Consider the following 18,161-nt stretch of genomic DNA (forward strand, 5'->3'; position numbering starts at 1 on the left):
TCCAGTTTGATTTCTCAGTGACCTTGTAGCTCAGGTACATGGAGTCTTCAGCAATAGGGTCTTACCATCTGTTTCTGGTGGGGAACCAAGAGCCTTGACAATGGACTGTAATATTTTGGGGGCATCAGGTACCTCCCTGGCCAACAACTCACTGGAAGGTATCCCAGCCCTGCCTGGCACTGAAATTTTTCTAGTAACAGTCTATGGCTTCTGGATGTGCCATTACCCAAAAAAGAAGGTTTCCATGTGGCTTATTCACAACATCTTGAATTTTGATTAACCCTATCCCCACCCTTCTTTTACTCAATCTCTTCCCATGACCTCACTTAAACCATTGCCCCCCCAGTAATCTGTTCTTCGATATGTGTGTGTGTGTGTGTGTGTATTATATATGTAATATGTGTGTGTGTGTGTGTGTGTGTATAAAATACCATCCCCTTAAGTCCTCCCCTTTCCACCCTCCCTTATAACCCTTTCTAACTTACTAGCCTGTGCTACTGATTTTTACTCCAACTCACATACAAGTCTAAACATTTGTAGCTAGGATCCATATATGAGAAAGTACATGGGACGTTTGGCTTTCTGGGCCTAGGTTACCTCACTTAGGATAATCCTTTCCAAATCCATCCATCTCCCTGCAAATTTCATAATTGTGTTTTTCTTTACCACTGAATAGAACTCCATTGTATAAATGTACCACATCTTAATTATCCATTCCTTAGTTGAGGGACATCTAGGCTGGTTCCATTTCCTAGCTTTTTTTGAGGTGGGGTCTTGCTGTAGCCCAGACTGACCTGGAATTTACACTGTAGTTCCAGGGGAGCCTTGAATTCACAGTGATCCACCTACCTCTGCCTCCCAAGTACTGGGACTAAAGGTGTGTGCCACCATGCCCTCTTTTTTAATAAAAACTTCCTATATATACCTAAAAAGCTTGATAGGAGCCAGACGTGGTGACCCACACCTTTAATCCTAGCACTTGGGAGCTAGAGGTAGGATCTCTGAGTTTAAGGTCAGCCTGGACTTACAAATTTAGTTCCATGTCAGCTTGGGCTAGAGCGAGAACCCTATTTCAAAACCCTTTCCACAAAACAAAAAAGCTTGATATGAATTCAGGGTCAATGATTTTTTTGCCTACCTTTAAATCAGGTTTTATAATAAAAGTCAAGAAGAAGAGTGGTTTAACATAAAACTTTCTTTCCAGTAAGTTAGTAGAGTACACTGATTCAGGACAGGGAGGGAAAGCTATAGTCAGCTTGGTTATTCCTTGCCCACCTGAAAGCCTGTAGAGCTCATTAGAAGCAAGATAATTGAAGTAAGTGGTGACAGTAAAGTTGTGTCTGGTTGTCTCTTAAGTGAGCAGCAACAGTAGTTTAAAAAAAAAAAAAAACAACTCCATTAAGCACTGGCATTAGCAAAACTGCGTAGAAAGCGTAAAGTAATAACAAACACTGTCTTATGCCTGCTTATTTGAGATGGGGTCTCACTATGCTGCCCAGGTTAGCTTTGAGCTCAGGGGCTCAGATAGTCCTCCTGCCCCTGCCAAGTCTAGAGCATGTGTACAGTGCCAAAAGTTCATTTAAGATGTACTTTTTTTTTTTTTCACACACTAGTCTTACCTTTCTGTCTTCTTTTTCAGCGAGGTCTATTTGAATAAGGTGACTATGAGACAGCTAACGGCTGTGGCTTTGGTTCCTTGCAGCTGCTAGGTGAGCTGATCCTGGATCGCCACAACTTTGCCGTCATGACCAAGTACATCAGCAGGCCCGAGAACCTGAAACTGATGATGAACCTGCTGCGAGACAAGAGCCCCAACATCCAGTTTGAAGCCTTTCACGTCTTCAAGGTAAACCACCACCGTAGGTATTGGTTTTTCCAGTTTCAAACAGCAAACTCCCTGCTTCTTATTTCCCTTTGTTCTTGAGACAAAGTCACATAAATCTTTCTGTTTTGCGCATTTCGATGAAAGTAGAACTGTTTTAAAGAATGCCCATTTAGAGATGGCTTAGTGGTTAAAGGCACTTGCTTGCCAAGCTTGATGGCCCAGGGTCAACTCCTTAGGCTTTTGATTAGGCTTTCAGTACCATGTATATATTCCCTCCTATAGAGCAGGCCTTCAGTCCAATTAGAGAGCAGTTGTTTTCTCCCAGAGCAGACATGCCACTATTACATTCATTTGGTCCTTTGTCCTGTCTGGCCAAACTTGAGGCTTCCATTGTCCACTGTCTCACTGCTTATGGTTTCTGTCTCCCATGGGGGTGCACACAGTGCAGTTTTTTCCAGCTTTCAGCTGGCTGGTCTATAGGGAGAAGGTTTTCTGCTCAGTACCAGCTTGATTTCTCAGTGACTTTGCTGCTCAGGAATGTTAAGTCTTCAGCAATAGGGACTTACTATCTGTTTCTCAAGGGAAACCAAGGGCCTTGGCAATAGCCTGTAATGTTTTGAGGCAACAAGGACCTCCCTGGCCAACAACTCATTGGAAGGTATCCTATCCCTGGCACTGAAAAATTTCTAGTAACAATCTATGGCTTCTGGATGTGCCATTATTCAAAAAGTAGGTTTTCATATGTCTTATTCAGGATATCTTGAATTTTGATTGACCTCCCCCCCTCAGCCCTTATTTTACACAGTCTCTTCCCCTGGTCTCACTTAGGCCTTTCCTTTCCCTGTAATCTGTTTTACTTACATATATACAATACCATCCCCTAGTCCTTTCCTCTCCTCCCTCCCTTATAGCCCTTTTCTAGCTTACTGGCTTCTGTTACTGATTTTTGGTTCCAGCTCACCTTTGGCCCTAGGAGAATTCCACTTTGCTTTTCCATATAATTCTGGAATACATATCGTTTTCCACATCATGTTTACACTTTTATGAACTTTGTACATCTCAAAGACTTAGGTGTGTGAGCAGCCTAAGCCGCCAGGCACAGGATCAAAGCCAGGACTTGGCTCTTTAGGCTGTGCTTTATTCAGAGCCACAAACTAAGAAGCCAGGGTGAAGTCTGGAAGCAGACAAAGGCACTAAATCCACTCAGAGCTTAGTCTTGTTCCCCTAGCCAGGTGGGTCTTGTCTCTGAGAGTCCACCTCCCTCATCTCCTCCCTGAGTAGCAGGAAGGATTCTGTTTTCCCTCATCGTCTTCTGTGGCACTGGGGAGAGCTTGCATGTATCAAGGCCCCTAAGTTGCTCCTCCTAAGCTGCTGTTTTGATGACACCTAGATTGATGATTGACTCAAACAAACCAACCATTCGTAGTAGCGTGAATGTGCTGAAGTGCCTTCCAATGTATAGATGCTAATTCCTTACAGAACAAAGTGCAGGTGTGCTCTTGAAAGATAAATTGCTCCATTCCTCTCTACAAAATTAAGTGCCCATGTGTTCTCACAACGTAGAATATGCAGTGCCCCTTTCAAGTACAGTAACAGCATTTTAGCATTCTGTGGTTTGCGGAACACTTTCCCTGACAAAATACATATCTATGTTCCTCACCTCATTCTGAAGGCAGGCAGGCAGAGGGGCCCTCACTTTGTGGTTGAGGAGACCGTTTCTGTGGGAAGCTCACTGACAGGTATATTAGCACGCACTTTACCACTGAACCACATCTTTGTCCCGGTCACTAGGTTTAAATTTCACATCAGCTGTTTATATGTGATATTGATGGTGATTTGTTAAGGGACGTGGCAGTAGTAGTATCATGAGCACTCACTGTGTGCCGGGGTCTCTTCTAAACACACGCAAACAAGGTTTATCTCCTTTAATCCTTCATAAATTCAGCCATGTTTGACAATAAAACGAGTAGGGCAATAATTCCTGCTACGGTGAAGCATGAAAACATTATGTGAAGTGAAAGAAGCCATGACGCCATCGACATGAAATGTCCAAAAGTAGGCAAATCTTTTTTTTTTTTTTTTTGGTTTTTCGAGGTAGGGTCTCACTCTAGCCCAGGCTGACCTGGAATTCACTATGTAGTCTGAGGGTAGCCTCAAACTCACTGTGATCCTCCTACCTATGTCTCCCGAGTGCTGGAATTAAAGGCGTGCACTACCACGCCCAGTTTAGGCAGATCTTTTGAGGCCTAAGGTAATTAGTTGTTGCCAAGATGGGAGGTATCTGCTGGTGGGTTTAGGGTTTATTTTGCTGGTAATAAAAATGTCTCAACATTGACTGTGTTGCTACACAACTCTGAAATTATTAAAAATCACTAAAATGTGTGTTTTCAGTGGGTGAGCTATCTGACATATAAATTATGTTTCAATAAAGCTGTTTTTAAAAGCTTAAAAACCTGAATGATCCAGGCATGGTGTCACACACCTCTAATCCCAGCACTTGGGGGGGCGGAGGTAGGAGGATCGCATGAGTTCGAGGCTACCCTGAGACTACATAGTGAATTCCAGGTCATCCCGGGCTAGAGTGAGATCCTACCTTGATAAAACAAAACAAAAGGAATGATATCAGTGAATATCTATGCAAGAAAAATTTAATTTTTCATAAGATACATTCAAGTTTAAAATGGAAAACAAAATATTTTCTTTTCTGAATTAAAAATATTTGAGTCATGACCAGCATACTTGTCCTTCTTTCATCATGCTTGAAAACTGCACATAAATCACGTTCCTTTTTAAAAATATTTTATTTATTTACTTGCAAGCAGAGAGAAAGGGAGAATAGAAATACCAAGGCTTCTGCCAATGCAAACTAACTCCAGACGCATACACCACTTTGTGCATCTGGCTTTCCATGGGTTCTAGAGAATTGAACCCAGGCCAATAGGCTTTGCAAACAAGTGCCTTTAACCACTGAGCTATCTCTCTAGTCCTACAATTCTTTTTTTTAAACTCATTATTGACAACCTCCATACATATTGACATACAGCATGATCATAACCCCCTCCCATAGCCCTCCCTTCTTCCCCTCCTGAATACCTCCTCTATTGAATGCCTTCTTTGCAACTAGTGTCTCTTCTATTTTGATGTCATAATTTTTTTCTTCCTATGGTGTAATGTCAGCCACTGTGAAGTCATGAATGCTGTGGCCACTTTGTGTCTGGAAAGCAGTAAATACCCCTCTCCTTTCTTTGGCACTTATATTCTTTCCACGACCTTTTCTGCAATGGTTCTTGTGTCTTGGAGGTGTGATAGAGATGCTTAACACACTACTGTCACTTCTAAGCACATTGTGAGTTTTCAGTCTCCCAAGTGATCACCATCATCTGAAAAGAGAAGCTTCTCTAACTAATAGTGAGAGTAGCATTAATATATGGGCATATCTCCCTCATATGGGGATCCTAGCTACAGATGACTGGGCTTCTGTGTGAGAATGAAAATACTTAGTAGCAGAGGCCAGTAAGTTGAAAAGGAGACATAAAGGGTGGAGAAAGGAAGGGAGGAGGATACTTAATAGGTTGATATTGTATATATGTAATTACAATGATTGTAATGGGGAGGTAATATGATTGAGAATGGAATTTCAAACGGGAAAGTGTGGGGGTGGGGAGGGAGGGAATTACCATGGGATATATTTTATAATCATGGAAAATGTTAATAAAAATTTAAAAAAAAAAAAAAAAAAGAATAAACAAATCAAATGAATAAAGAACTTGAACTAAAAAAAAAAAAAATATATGGGCATAAACATAAGCATTTAGAGGGTAGATTGATGGAGATACTATATCCATTTAGTCAGACAGCAGCAGTAGTTTTCCCTCTAGGGCTTATGACCTATTGCAGCCATAGGCTTTTGATTAGGTTTTCAGTACCAGGTATGAATTCCCTCCCATGAAGTGGGCCTCAAGTCCAATCAAAGAGTAGTTGGTTTTCCCCATAAAAGACATGCTACCATTATACCACTTGGTATATTTGGCCTGGCTGTACAGCCATAGTTTGCAGGATCCACTACTGGTTAAGACCATTATTGACTTTTCTCCCCCAAAGGCTACATAGCATTTTTCAACATCTTGACAGCTAGTCAACAGGGAGGAGGCTTCCAGCTCAGCTCCAGCTTGATTTTTCAGTGACCTGCATATAGCCCAAGCATATGGCATCTTTAGCAATAGTCTTGTCATCTAGTTCTGGTGGGCAACCAAGAGCCTGTAGTGTTTTGAGTGTATCAGGGGACTTACTAATCAACAACCACTGGAAGGTTTCCCACACATGGCACTGAACTTTTCCTGTAACATTCTATGGTTTCTTGGTACAACTTTATCTACTCCATATGGCACTTCTGCCCAGACTCTCTCCCTTTTTAACCTATATATTATTAGCTAGCAAAGAAGTAGGTTTATGTATAGCTTTTCCACAACATCTATAATTTTGATTAACCCTATTCCTACCCCTCCTCTCCTCCATCCTCTCCCTTGACCCAGCTAGGAACATTTCACCCTGGTTTTCTCCCTTTCTGCTTACATATCTACTATATCCTCCCCTCTCCTACCTTCCTCATGGGGCTTTTCTAGCTTCTTGGCCTCTACTACTGACTTTTACTCCAACTCACATATAATCTCAATATTTGAAGGTAGGATCCACATATAAGAGAACATGCGATGTTTGACTTTCTGAGCCTGGGTTACCTCACGTAGTGTAATTTTTTATAGATCCATCCTTTCCCTGCAAATTACATAGTTTCATTTTTCTTTACAGCTGAATAAAACTCTATTATATAAATGTCACATAGTTGTTGTCCATCAGCTGATGGGTGTCTAAGCTGGTTCCATCTCCTAGCTACTAGGAATAGACATAGATGACCAAATATCTCTAGGAATGTATAAAGTTCTTGGGGTAGATATGCCAAGCAGTGATATTGCTGGATCATATGGTAAATCTATTTTTAGCTGTCTCAGGAACCTCCACAAACAATGAAGGGCAGCTTCTCTTTCCCCACATTCTCACCAGCATTTATTGTCATTTGATTTCTTGATGAAGCCATTCTGACAGGAGTGAGATGGAATCCCAAAGTAGCTTTTTTTTTTTTAAAGATTATCCATTTATTTGACAGAGAAAGGGGGGGGAGAGAATGGGCACACCAGAATGAACTCCAGACACCCAAAGGTGTCCTCTGAGACTCCACAGTGAATTCCAGGACAGCCTGAGCTAGAGAGAAACCCTACCTTGAAAAACCAAACAAAAGCCAGGCATGGTGTTGCACACCTTTAATCTCCAGCACTTGGGAGGCAGAGGTAGAAGGATCATCATGAGTTCAAGGCCACCCTGAGACTACACAGTGGATTCCAGGTCAGCCTGAGCTAGAGTGAGACCCTACCTCGAAAAACAAACAAAAAACCCAAACAACAAACAAATTCATGTCCTGGCTGGAGAGTTGGCTTAGCAGTTAAGGCGCTTGTCTGTGAAACCTAAAGACCCATGTTCAACTCTCCGGGTTCCACATAAGCCAGGCACACAGGGTGATGCAAGTGCTCAAGGTCACACATGCGCACAAGGTGGCACACACTTCTGGAGTTTCATTGCAGTGGCTGGACATCCTGGCATGCTAATTCTCTCTTTCTTGCTCTTTCTGTCTCACATAAAAATAATTAAAAATTAAAAAACCCATGCCCTAATAATATTCCTAGTAGGACTATTTATACCATTCCAAAGTGTTAACAACCCAAGTTACCATGCCAGGAAATATTATGTAGCCACTGCAAGGCATGATGTCCTGGTCAATCATAGTATAACCAGGATTTGATTCCACTTATACAGACTACCCTTAATAGGGAGAGCCACAGAGTCAAAAAGCACATTGTTGGGTGTCAAGTGCTAGGGATAAGGAAACATGGGAGTGGTTGCTTAAGAAGGACAAGGTTGCTTTTTGAGGTGCTGAAATGTTTTGGCACAATACAGTGGTGATAGTTATACAGCAGTGTAAATACACTAACTGTCCTTGAATTGTACCCTTTAGAATGGTTAATATGGTAAAGTTTATGTTATGTGACTTTTACCACAATAAATTGAAAGTGTTACTTACCAAAGAAAGGTATTCTAGGCTTGTTTACACGGATACACAAATGCCTGATGTTTATAATACCTATTAGCTTATTAGGAAATCATACACTGTGGGCCTATTCTGGTTGACATTTGTTTACAAGGAACTTGCTGTGACGTTTCGGCTAAATATTGTCTGGTATTTTGTGGTGACTACATAAATAGCTCACAAAAGTATTTCCAAACAGTAGAGAATTCTACTGGACAAACTAAGCTTCTGTTTCAGCAATGCTGTGGTCTGCAGACGGAGGCCTTGGCTCAGCTCCACAGAGCCGCCCCTGGACCCTGGAGCCCTGAAGTATGTTCAGGTGGCTTTTAAGCTTTAATGTTTTCCTTAGTTTTGTTTTCTGTGGCTCTGGATGCTGTGCTCTGTAGGCAGCTTGTTCACTACAGCCAAGTTCAGCCTCCACCCTTGATGCTCAGCTGGGGGCCGAGGCAAGGCATGGTGTGGAACTCACCAGAGACCAGGGGTGGGGAACTCTTGACTGCTGTGTTCAGAATAGTTTCCTGGTGCTCTTTCCTGTCCTCATTTTTTTTTTCATAAAACAGTATTTCAAAGCATCCCAAAACAAGGTAAACAGATGAAAACTGCTTGTGACATCTTTTCAAATTGCTCTTATTGCTTGTGTCCCTACTTTATATAACATGACTCAGAAATTTGACTTATGAATGGGCTGTACAACTGAACAGAAAGAAGAAGTACAAGTGGCTAATAAACATTTAAAAACATGTCTATATCTTTGGCCGTCAGGGAAATGCAAATTAAAACTACTTTGAGGGCTGGAGGGATGGCTTAGTGGTTAAGGCGTTTGCCTGCAAAGCCAAAGGACCCATGTTAGCCAGACGCACAAGGAGGCACATGTAGGGCTGAGAGGGGGTGGCTCAGTGGTTAATGGTGTTTGCTTACAAAGCCTGCCCACCTGGGTTCAAGTCTCAATTACCCATGTAAAGCCAGGTACACAAAATGGTACATGTGTCTGGAGTTTGTTTGCACCAGCAAGAAACCCTGGCACAGCCCATTCACTCATTCATTCATATTCTCTCTTTCTCCCTCTCTCTCCTCACAAATAAGTAAAAATAGTCTTTTGAAAAATTTAGTAGCTCTTACAACTAGGCCTTTGATTTTGAATTATTTTTGCTTAGTTTAGGATATGAGGTAAAGGCCCAATTTAATTATTTGGTATGTGATTTCCAATTGTCCCATGTTGAATGTTTTTTTTTTGTCTTAAAAGATATTGGGTTTTGTCAAATACTCTTTCTGAATTTATTGAAATGACCATGTTGTTTTCCTTCATTCACTTATTGTGATATGCCACCTTCTTAGGGCCATAGCTGAGTAGAATAGACTGATGGCTGCAAACAACAAACATACATCCTGTCACAGTTCTGGAGGCCAGAAGTACAAAGTCAAGGTGTCAGATGTTTGCTCCTTTAGGAGGTTCTCAGGGAAAATCTTTCCATCCTCTCCTAGTTTCTGGTGGTTGCCAACGCCCTTGCTCATAAGTGGGTTACTCCAGCCTCTGCCTTCCTGTCACATGCTTCTCTCTTCATAACTGTATGTCTGTGCCCAGAGTTATAAGGGCATCACTCACTGGATCCAGGCCCCCTAGCCCAGGATGGCCTCATACTAATTTGATGTATCTAAAATCCCTATTTTAGTAGGCCACATCCACAGGTGCTAAGGGCTCAGATGTGACCATATCCTTCTGAGAAATGTCATTCAACCCATTGATTCTTATGTAGAACCACTCTTGTATTTCTGGAATAAATTCCACTTGTTCCTATGTGGCTTGGCTTAGCTGACTGTTGGTCTTTTCCTTATAAAGGGCATGCCCTATAGTTTTTACTGCTTATCTTATCTAGCTCTAGTGTTGGGGTACAGCTGGTCTCATCTGTAGGATTATTAGTAATGTTCCCAGTTTTATTTTTGCTTTTAATAATTTTAGCCTTCTTTTCTGAGTCTATCCAAAGGATTGTTAGTGTTACTAATCTTCTCAAAGAACCAACTGTTTTTTTTTTTTTTCTTTTGGTTTTTCAAGGCAGGCTTTCACTCAGAGCCCAGGCTGACCTGGAATTCACTATGTAGTCTCAGGGTGGCCTTGAATTCACGGTGATTTTCCTACCTCTGCCTCCCTAGTGCTGGGATTAAAGGTGTGCGTGACCACTACACCCGGCCCAGAACCAACTTTTGGTTTCAGTGATTCTCGGTAGTTTATCTCTTCTCTATTTTGTTTATCTCTGCTCCATGTCCTTCTGTTTGTTTGTTTGCTTGTTGATTTATTTATGTGTATGTGTGAATGTTAGCACGTGCATGTTACCACACACGTGAAGGCCAGAAGAGAACTTTTTAGGTCGGTTTTATCTTTTTTCCACCTCATCTGAGGCAGGGTCTTTCTGTATCTCCTTTCCCCTTCATCTAAAGCAGGGACTCTCTCTCTCTCTCTCTCTGTCTCTCTCTCTCCATCTCAATCTTGTGTTGCTGCTGCTGCTGCTGTGCTCACTTTGAGCTTCCAGAAAATTGTCCTGACTCCACCTCATCTTGCCATCAGCATGCTGGGATTACAGATACCAACAATCGCATCCAGCTTTCACATGGGGTCTGAGGATCAAGCTCCATTATTCAGACTTGAGTGGAGTGCTTTATCCAGAGCCATCTCCGCAGCCCCCTGCCCTTCCTTTTATTGCTTTTGTCTAGTTCACTCTTCCATCTCTGCCTCCTTATGGTACACGTTAGCTTATTGGCCGGCTCTCTCTTTCCGAATGGAGGCATCACAGCTAGAACTTTTTCCTGAGCACTGTTTCCAGCGCATCTCTTAACTTCTTGTATATTGCATTTCTGTTTTCATATGTCTGAAAGTATTTTCTAATTTCCCTTTTTGATTTGTCTCGCTGGTTGTTTAAGAGGTACCGTGTGGCCTAGAAGGTCTCAGGTCAGCTTTTTGTCACCTCATGGCTGACGACCTGACAAGAGGCAGCATGGGAGACCCTCTTCTTTCCCTTTGAGGCCCCTAGCCTGGTGAGGGGCGGGCTGACAGTGAGGGCTGCTGGAGGCCGCTCCCGTCTGAGTTGCTAGACCCACAAGGACTAGAGGGAGCTCTGTGTACTGCAGCACTTGTGAGAAGTAAAAGCCCCAGTGGAAGGAACAGAAGCATCGGGATTAACATATAATATTCATAGCACTTGTATGTGAGTAATTTCAGAAATAAACTGGCTCAATGAACTGAACCTGTCCTAGCAAAATGACACGTTTTACTAAGGTCTCACAAAGGCAGTGGCGTGCTGATCTCTTCTAGCACAAGCCTAGCGCTGCCAGGTGGATGATGAGATGGGCTTGGAGCATTCGCAGTGGACGTGCTGCTAACAAGTAGGAGAGGTGAGATGCGAACATGGGTAAGGCCCGTGTGCGTGGCTGGGGTCTGAGAGCCTGCGCCGTAGCTGCGACGCTTCCCAACTAGCTCCCACAACCTCTGGCCCTGCCTTTATTGGGGCTGCTCTTGGAGCAATTCCGTATTCCTGGTCTGCTTTCCTTTGTCATAACCACATGTAAAAATGCTCCTCATGACTCACGGGCTAGCTCGCGCGGTGCCTACGCCCACTCAAGTCTGAGTACAGATGCTGTGACCAGCTCCCTGCAGACTCCATGCCCTTCACTCCACCCATCCCCACTGGTGCTTAACACCCTTGTACAGTTTTCTCCTTCTCTTGCTGGGGTGGGAGAGCCCTGAGGTCTCCACCTCAGTCCTCACTGCCCACAGCTAAGCCTCCTCCTAGCGGGTTTGCTTAGAGCTGTGTGTTTCTGAGGCTGCAGGGCCGATCTTGGGGCAAAGGGGCTGTGGGAAGCTTACAATCCTTTAAAGGAGTCAGTCTCAGGACAGAGAGTTCTAAAGGGGTCTGAGTCCCTTTCAGCTGTATCTTGTGGTATAACCCTGTATGTAGTAGTAACTAGGACGCATGCCTATTACAGTACAGTTCGCTAGTCGACCGTAGGGTTGTTTGTTGTTTTTGCAAGGCTAGTGTTTAAACCCAGGGCTTCCTGCATGCGAGGCAAGCACTTTACCACTGAGCCACACCTTCGGTCTCAATTCTACAGTTTTGTGTTATGTCCTGTTACAGTCATTGCTGTCATTTATAGTGAATCAGACATGTTTTGTTTTGTTTGTCGTGCTGGGAATTAAATCCAGCACCTCCCACATATTAGCCAAATACTGTTCCACTGAGCTACCTGCTCTAGTCCCTAGCTAAGGTGACCTTCGCTCAGGCCTGTGGTTCCAGCCATGAGTATGGATATGAATCTTAGGGGAACCTTATGAAAATGCAGAGCACTAGAGGGCCACAGATCTGCTAAGTGGAAATCTCTGGAAGGTGAGGCCTAGACAACGAAAACAGTTCCTTTTATGACCTCTAGGGAGCGAAGGTGAGAAGGTAACTATTCCCTTGAGTATATTCAAAATTAATTATCAAAAACAGGGTGGTAGGAAGGTAGCTCCATGGGTGAAATGCCTGCCAAGAAGAGCCCATGGGACCCTGGTTCGCTGGTCTGTCTGACGTGTTTGTTTCCTTCTCTTGTCAGGTATTTGTGGCCAGCCCTCACAAAACACAGCCAATCGTGGAGATTCTGTTGAAAAATCAACCCAAACTCATTGAGTTTCTGAGCAGCTTCCAGAAAGAACGGACGGATGATGAGCAGTTCGCTGATGAGAAGAACTATTTGATTAAGCAGATTCGAGACTTGAAGAAGCCAGCCCCATGAAGGCAGCACCCTTCCTGCCGCGCCTCTGTCTCCTTTGCCCAGTGAGACAGGGTCATTTCAGAAAGTCACTGTTTGGGGGAAGGCATTGGCGGTGCCACTTTTTCCTCACTTGTTCAAGGTAGATGGAATATAAACATTTGAATGAAAAAACAAATCAACCTAGAATAATATATTCATTTTAATCAAGCCTGTGATGGCTTTCATGAAGTCAGAGCCATGGTATCAAATGTTGATAAAAGCAAGTGTGGCACTGAACCGTCCATCACCACGAGCCACCAAGTAGGAGGAGCTCAAATGACTGCTCTGTCACCCTGAAAAGTGGGTGTGGGAGCAGGAGTCTGTCAGTCTGCACTTAGAGAAACAGTAAGTCACTGAAAGGTCCTCAGAAACAGGGTTGTGTCAGCTGCCCTGTGCCCTTAACTCCCTGCTCAACACCTCTCATGGTGGTTAGCAGTTCTGAACTTCGGGAGGAACCAGTCCCATCGCCCAGCTCACTTCCTGCTCGCTGTCCCGCACTCCGTCTCACACATGACCCAGAGCCCTTGCCCACAGCACCTGCAAAGAGCTAGCTTTGGAGCATCTGAGGCCCAAGCTAGACCAGCACAGGTCATGGCCAGGGAGGATCCACAGTGTCACCATGGCTCCATACCGACTTTGTTCAGAGCTGTTATGGGAGGGGTGCTTTGAGGTGTTTTAGAGTTGGCTCACATCGTATACAAGTCATGAGGCTAGAGGATGGTCACAGGGGACTGTCAATAGAAGACATTACCCTTAGACTTACACATGAAAATCTTCTCAAATAACTATAGTCTTTTTCCTAATCTGTCACTCCCTAACTGCTCATCAAAATCATCTGTGAGGGCTAGAGAGATGGCTCAGCAGTTAAGGTGCTTGCTTGAAAAGCCTAATCACCTGAGTTCAGTTCCCCAGTACTCAGATAAAGCCAGATACACATCGTAGCACATGCATCTGGAGTGCACTTGCAGTGACTGGAGGCCCTGGTGTGCCCGTTCTTTCTGTCTGCCTCTCTTCTATCTCTCTCTGCTTGCAAATGAATGAATAAAAAATATTTAAAAATTCTTCTTTGAAAACATAGAAAATCTAAAACTTTTGGTCCAAATTTTCACTTGCATATGAGAAATAATTAGGCAGTTCATCATGTTCCTTTAAAAGGCATAAAATGAAAAACTAAATTTTCAGAAGGTCATAGTTTTCAGACATCAAATGTATAAAACGAAATTTTAAAGCTATGTGTAGAAGACATTCAAGATACGTTGCTATGCTGTATTTTTTATAATTTCTCCCTGAGCACAAGTTGCTGCCTCCCATAGGCGTCCCTACAGTCCTTGGGTGCTGTGTTCCTTTTCTTCAGCCACATAACTGTGCTATCCAGAGAAGAGAAGTGTGTTCCTGTTGTAAATGCGATTAGTGGGTTTTGTACTAAAGAATTACCTGGCAGGGCACCTCACCTGTTGGCTGGAGTTCAACTGTCCTGCTTCAGTGCCAGGCATGAAGCCTTGTGGTTCAAGTGGACCCGCCATGCCAATGCCAGGGAGGGTCTGCATAGCTCCTGGTGGCTTGCGTTCGTTAGTCAAAGACGTCATATCACTCTTACAACATTCCCTGACAGTCAAGAGTCACTGAAGATTTGACTTTTCTGGGGTTGTTTATTTGATTGAAAGAGACAAACGTAAATATTAACACAGCAAAATGAAATGACCAGTGGAAATGTATTTGGCTGCCTCGGACGCTTCCACAATATCATGGGACACGTTTTTGAATGGGAAGTGAGGCTCTGTTCTAATTCTGTTTTGATAAAGCAAATATTTTACTTCCTCAGGCCTTTGAATTAGCTCTTTCCTGGCATCTTTGTATCTGAGCTCTGTACCTGTCCAACAAAAAAAAAAAACTAATCTCAGATGCAGAAATGAAGTGGCTGAGGGTTTTTTTTTGTGTGTGTGATGTGAGTATATAAATTATTAACTCAAAGGGGGAGCAGAAACCTCCCCGTTGAGCTATGTTTGCACAAAGATCACTGTAAATATTGTGATAATTAAATTTTGAAAAGGTCCTATTTAATATGCTATTCCAAAAGCACACATTTAAAGGCTGACTGAATAAATAGTACCACACACTCGGGTTGGGCTCATTCCTCTGCGTGTGCAGCCGTGTTCTTATCACCACTCCAAACAAGGAAGGCCCCCGGCCACGTGGGCCAGCTCTGACGGGGTCCAAATCCTCCCTCCCCGAGACCCCAGTAGCATCTTCCTGTGCATTCCACCAGCCAATGACCCTGTCCACATCCCATCAACCAAGTGCCACCCAGCAGGCACTAGATCTGCATGTCCCATTGTTCCCTTCCACAGCTAAGAGCCATTGCTGTTACACACTTGCACTGAGGTCTCAGCAGGGGTTCCGCCTTTAGGGTGGAGTCCATGAATCGAACCCCATGATGCTTTGAGGCCTAACTCCTGTTCTTTCTTCCCCATCTCCCTCCTTGGGGCTGTACGCTGGGAAAGGTCAGGGTATTGGGAGTCACGTGGTGCTCTCCTCTGCTGGTCGGGGAAGCTCCTCCAGCGTGTTGAGGTCTGGAGAGCAGCCAGCAGGGATGGAGATCATGATGTTCTTGGACGAGGCTCTTGGCTAAAGCCAGGCATCTATCTGCCCAAAAGTTCGCGTTGCTCTTGGAGAAAAAGCTGGGCAGCATACGCCCCTTGTAAATTTTCTTGACTCCCAGCTTCAAGCATTCTCATCCCATGGTGGCTCTGGGGGAGCAATATGTTCATCCAGAAAGGGTTATGACCATCTTGAAGCCTCCATCACTTACCACACCATTATTCTGAGCCTTCTGACAAGACACAGGTGGTTGGAGCCACAGGGCTATGTGGAAAGTACATGAGACCTGGAAGCAGCTACAGTAACATGAGGGAGATGGAAATTGAAACCACTGTATATTTTGTAACTTGTGTATATTCACCACATGAAATAATGAGTTTCATTATAATGTTCATAATACATATCAGGTACTTCGATTATATGTGTCCCCCACTATCTTCCCAGTTCTAAACCCTTCCTCTCTCCAAATAGTCTCCAAGTAGAAGTGTTTTTGTTATTTTATGTGTGTCTATATGTGTGGACATACACATATGTGTAAGTATATGTGTATGCACACGCATGTGGAGATTGATGTTGGGTGTCTTCCTCTAATACTCTCCACCTTATTATTATTTTGATTTTATGAGGTAAGAGTTTCACTCTAGCCTAGACTGACCTGGAATTCACTATGTAGTCCCAGGCTGGCCTCAAAATCATCCCTATCTTTCTACTTCTGCCTCCCGAGTGCTGGGATTAAAAGTGTTTGCCACCACACCTGACTCCACCGTATTTTTATAGCATAATTTTTTGACCATTTTCATATATGTGCATGATAATGTATTTGAATCACATTCTCCCACTATTTTTATGTCTCCCCCCACACACACCTTCTTTTTCTAACTAGTTATTTTCCTTCCTCTATCAATGATGACATGTTGATGGAGCCAATATTGGACAGGTGACAGGTGCTGTGAAGTTATCAATGCAGCTCTACTTCATGTCTAGAAGACGGCCTCCCAAAGCACTCCATAGCCTCTGGCTCTTTCGTTCTTTCCACCATCTCCTCTGCAATGTTTCCTGAGCCCTGACGAGTGTAATAAGCACTTCTCCTTTGGTGTTGAACACTTCGATGAGCTCAGGGCCTCCCTGGTAGTTATCACCACCTACAAAAGCTGTGACTGAGAGTGAGCAGCACTAACCTAGGCTTAATGCACCAGTGGGTTTATATTGGCTGGCTGCCTAGTTCATAGGGGGCACTCTGCATAACTTTCCAGCCCTATAACAGCTAATCAACAGGAAAGAGGCTTCCAGCTCTGTTCCAGGTTGATTTCTCAGTATCCTGCAGCCCATGCATATTCCACCTCAGTTTTGGAAACAGCATCTCTTGATGAACCTAGAGCTCCCTGATTCAGCTAGAATAGCTAGCCAGTGACTGCTGGGATTTGCCTGTCTCTGCCTTCCCAGTGCTGAGATTATAGGCACGCACCACTAAGCTCGGCTTTTCTGTGAGTGCTGAGGATGTGAACTCAGGTTCTCATGCTTATGCAATAGCACCTTACCGACCGAGTCATCACCTCAGTCCCTGGAATTGTTTATAATATGAAGATGGTTGTTTCATTTATAGATCTTACTGGTTAGTATATTAGAGGCAGGTTTTGTGTCTTTTTCTTTTCTTTTTTTTTCTTTTTATTATTTTTGAATATTTTATTTAATTATTTACTTGAGAGAGAGAAGGAGAGAATGGGTGTGCAGGGCCTCCAGCCACTGCAAACCAACTCTAGATACGTGTACCCCCTTGTGCATCTGGCTTCCATGGGTCCTGGAGAATCAAACCAGGATCCTTTGACTTTGCAGGCAAATGCCTTAACCACTGAGCCATCTCTCCAGCTCTCCCTCTTATTATTTGTTTAGTTAATTTTAGAGAGAGAGAGAATTGGCCTGCCAGGGCCTCAGCCACTGAAATCAAACTGAGATGCTTGCGCCACCTATTGGGCATATGTGATCTTATGCTTGCCTCACCTTCATGCATCTGGCTTATGTGGGATCAGGAGAGTTGAACATAGTTCCTTAGACTTCACAGGCAATTGCCTTGACTGCTAAGCCATTTCTCTAGCCCTTTCTGTTTACCTGTACACTGGATATGGATAACCACCACGTTGTTGTGGGTGGCTCTGTCAGGAACACTCACTATTGGATAAAGGTTTGAAGTGTACATATGGAAAGCTAGACTTAGTCTGCCTAAGGAGATTGAGAAGATTGAAGATGGGTGTGGACAAGGATGTGAACTATGGAGAGTTTCAGAGTGTGGCTGCTGCAACTGAAGCAGAATGGTGTCTGGCCTATGTGCAGCCACACAGATGTAGCCATCACTCCCCTCAATGGAGGAGACAGAGCCTCGGGAAGAGTGAGCAGCTTGCTGCTGATAAAACACCTGGTGGCCGAGCTAGGGACAGGGCCACTTCACATCCCAGAGTCTGTCCTAGAAGCCAACCTGCTCCTGGCCTGCATGTCAGCTTTACAACCGGGTGGGTCCTTCCTTTATGCCAGCCCTAGTGGCAAAGTGGGAAGATATCTGAAGCTCAAGTCATCTGAGGGGCTGACTTTACTCACTTGATTGTCTGAAGTCAAATTTGATGTCTTTGTGAGGTAGGGACACTGGCTCTTGATTCTCCGTTGTGTTGAGCCCAAATTTCAGAGTGCATCGTGCACCTGCCATGATTTCTTGGTTTGCTTTCTCAACTGGACAAATCACTGGCTTAGATTTTCAGCTACGAACAGTGCACACCCAGCCAGCCTCCCCCACCCCCCACTTCACACTCCACAGTGGCCCAGTGCAGCACAGCT

The 18,161-nt window shown here is 43.8% G+C and overlaps 1 protein-coding gene across 3 annotated transcripts in view; it reads left to right on the forward strand.

The window, feature by feature from the left end:
- Cab39l (calcium binding protein 39 like) overlaps nt 1–14,856 on the forward strand; it is a 128,423-nt gene extending 113,567 nt beyond the window's left edge. For all 3 annotated transcript variants that reach the window (XM_045154964.1, XM_045154963.1, XM_004660049.3), the window contains 2 exons: nt 1,703–1,846; nt 12,543–14,856. In XM_045154964.1, coding sequence (XP_045010899.1) covers nt 1,703–1,846; nt 12,543–12,722 — 324 coding nt within the window. In that variant the 3' untranslated portion in view covers nt 12,723–14,856. The remainder of the gene's footprint in view (nt 1–1,702; nt 1,847–12,542) is intronic.
- Nucleotides 14,857–18,161: the final 3,305 nt, after the last annotated feature.

The sequence above is a fragment of the Jaculus jaculus genome, chromosome 7 (assembly GCF_020740685.1).
Source record: "Jaculus jaculus isolate mJacJac1 chromosome 7, mJacJac1.mat.Y.cur, whole genome shotgun sequence".
Taxonomy (NCBI): Eukaryota; Metazoa; Chordata; class Mammalia; order Rodentia; family Dipodidae; genus Jaculus; species Jaculus jaculus.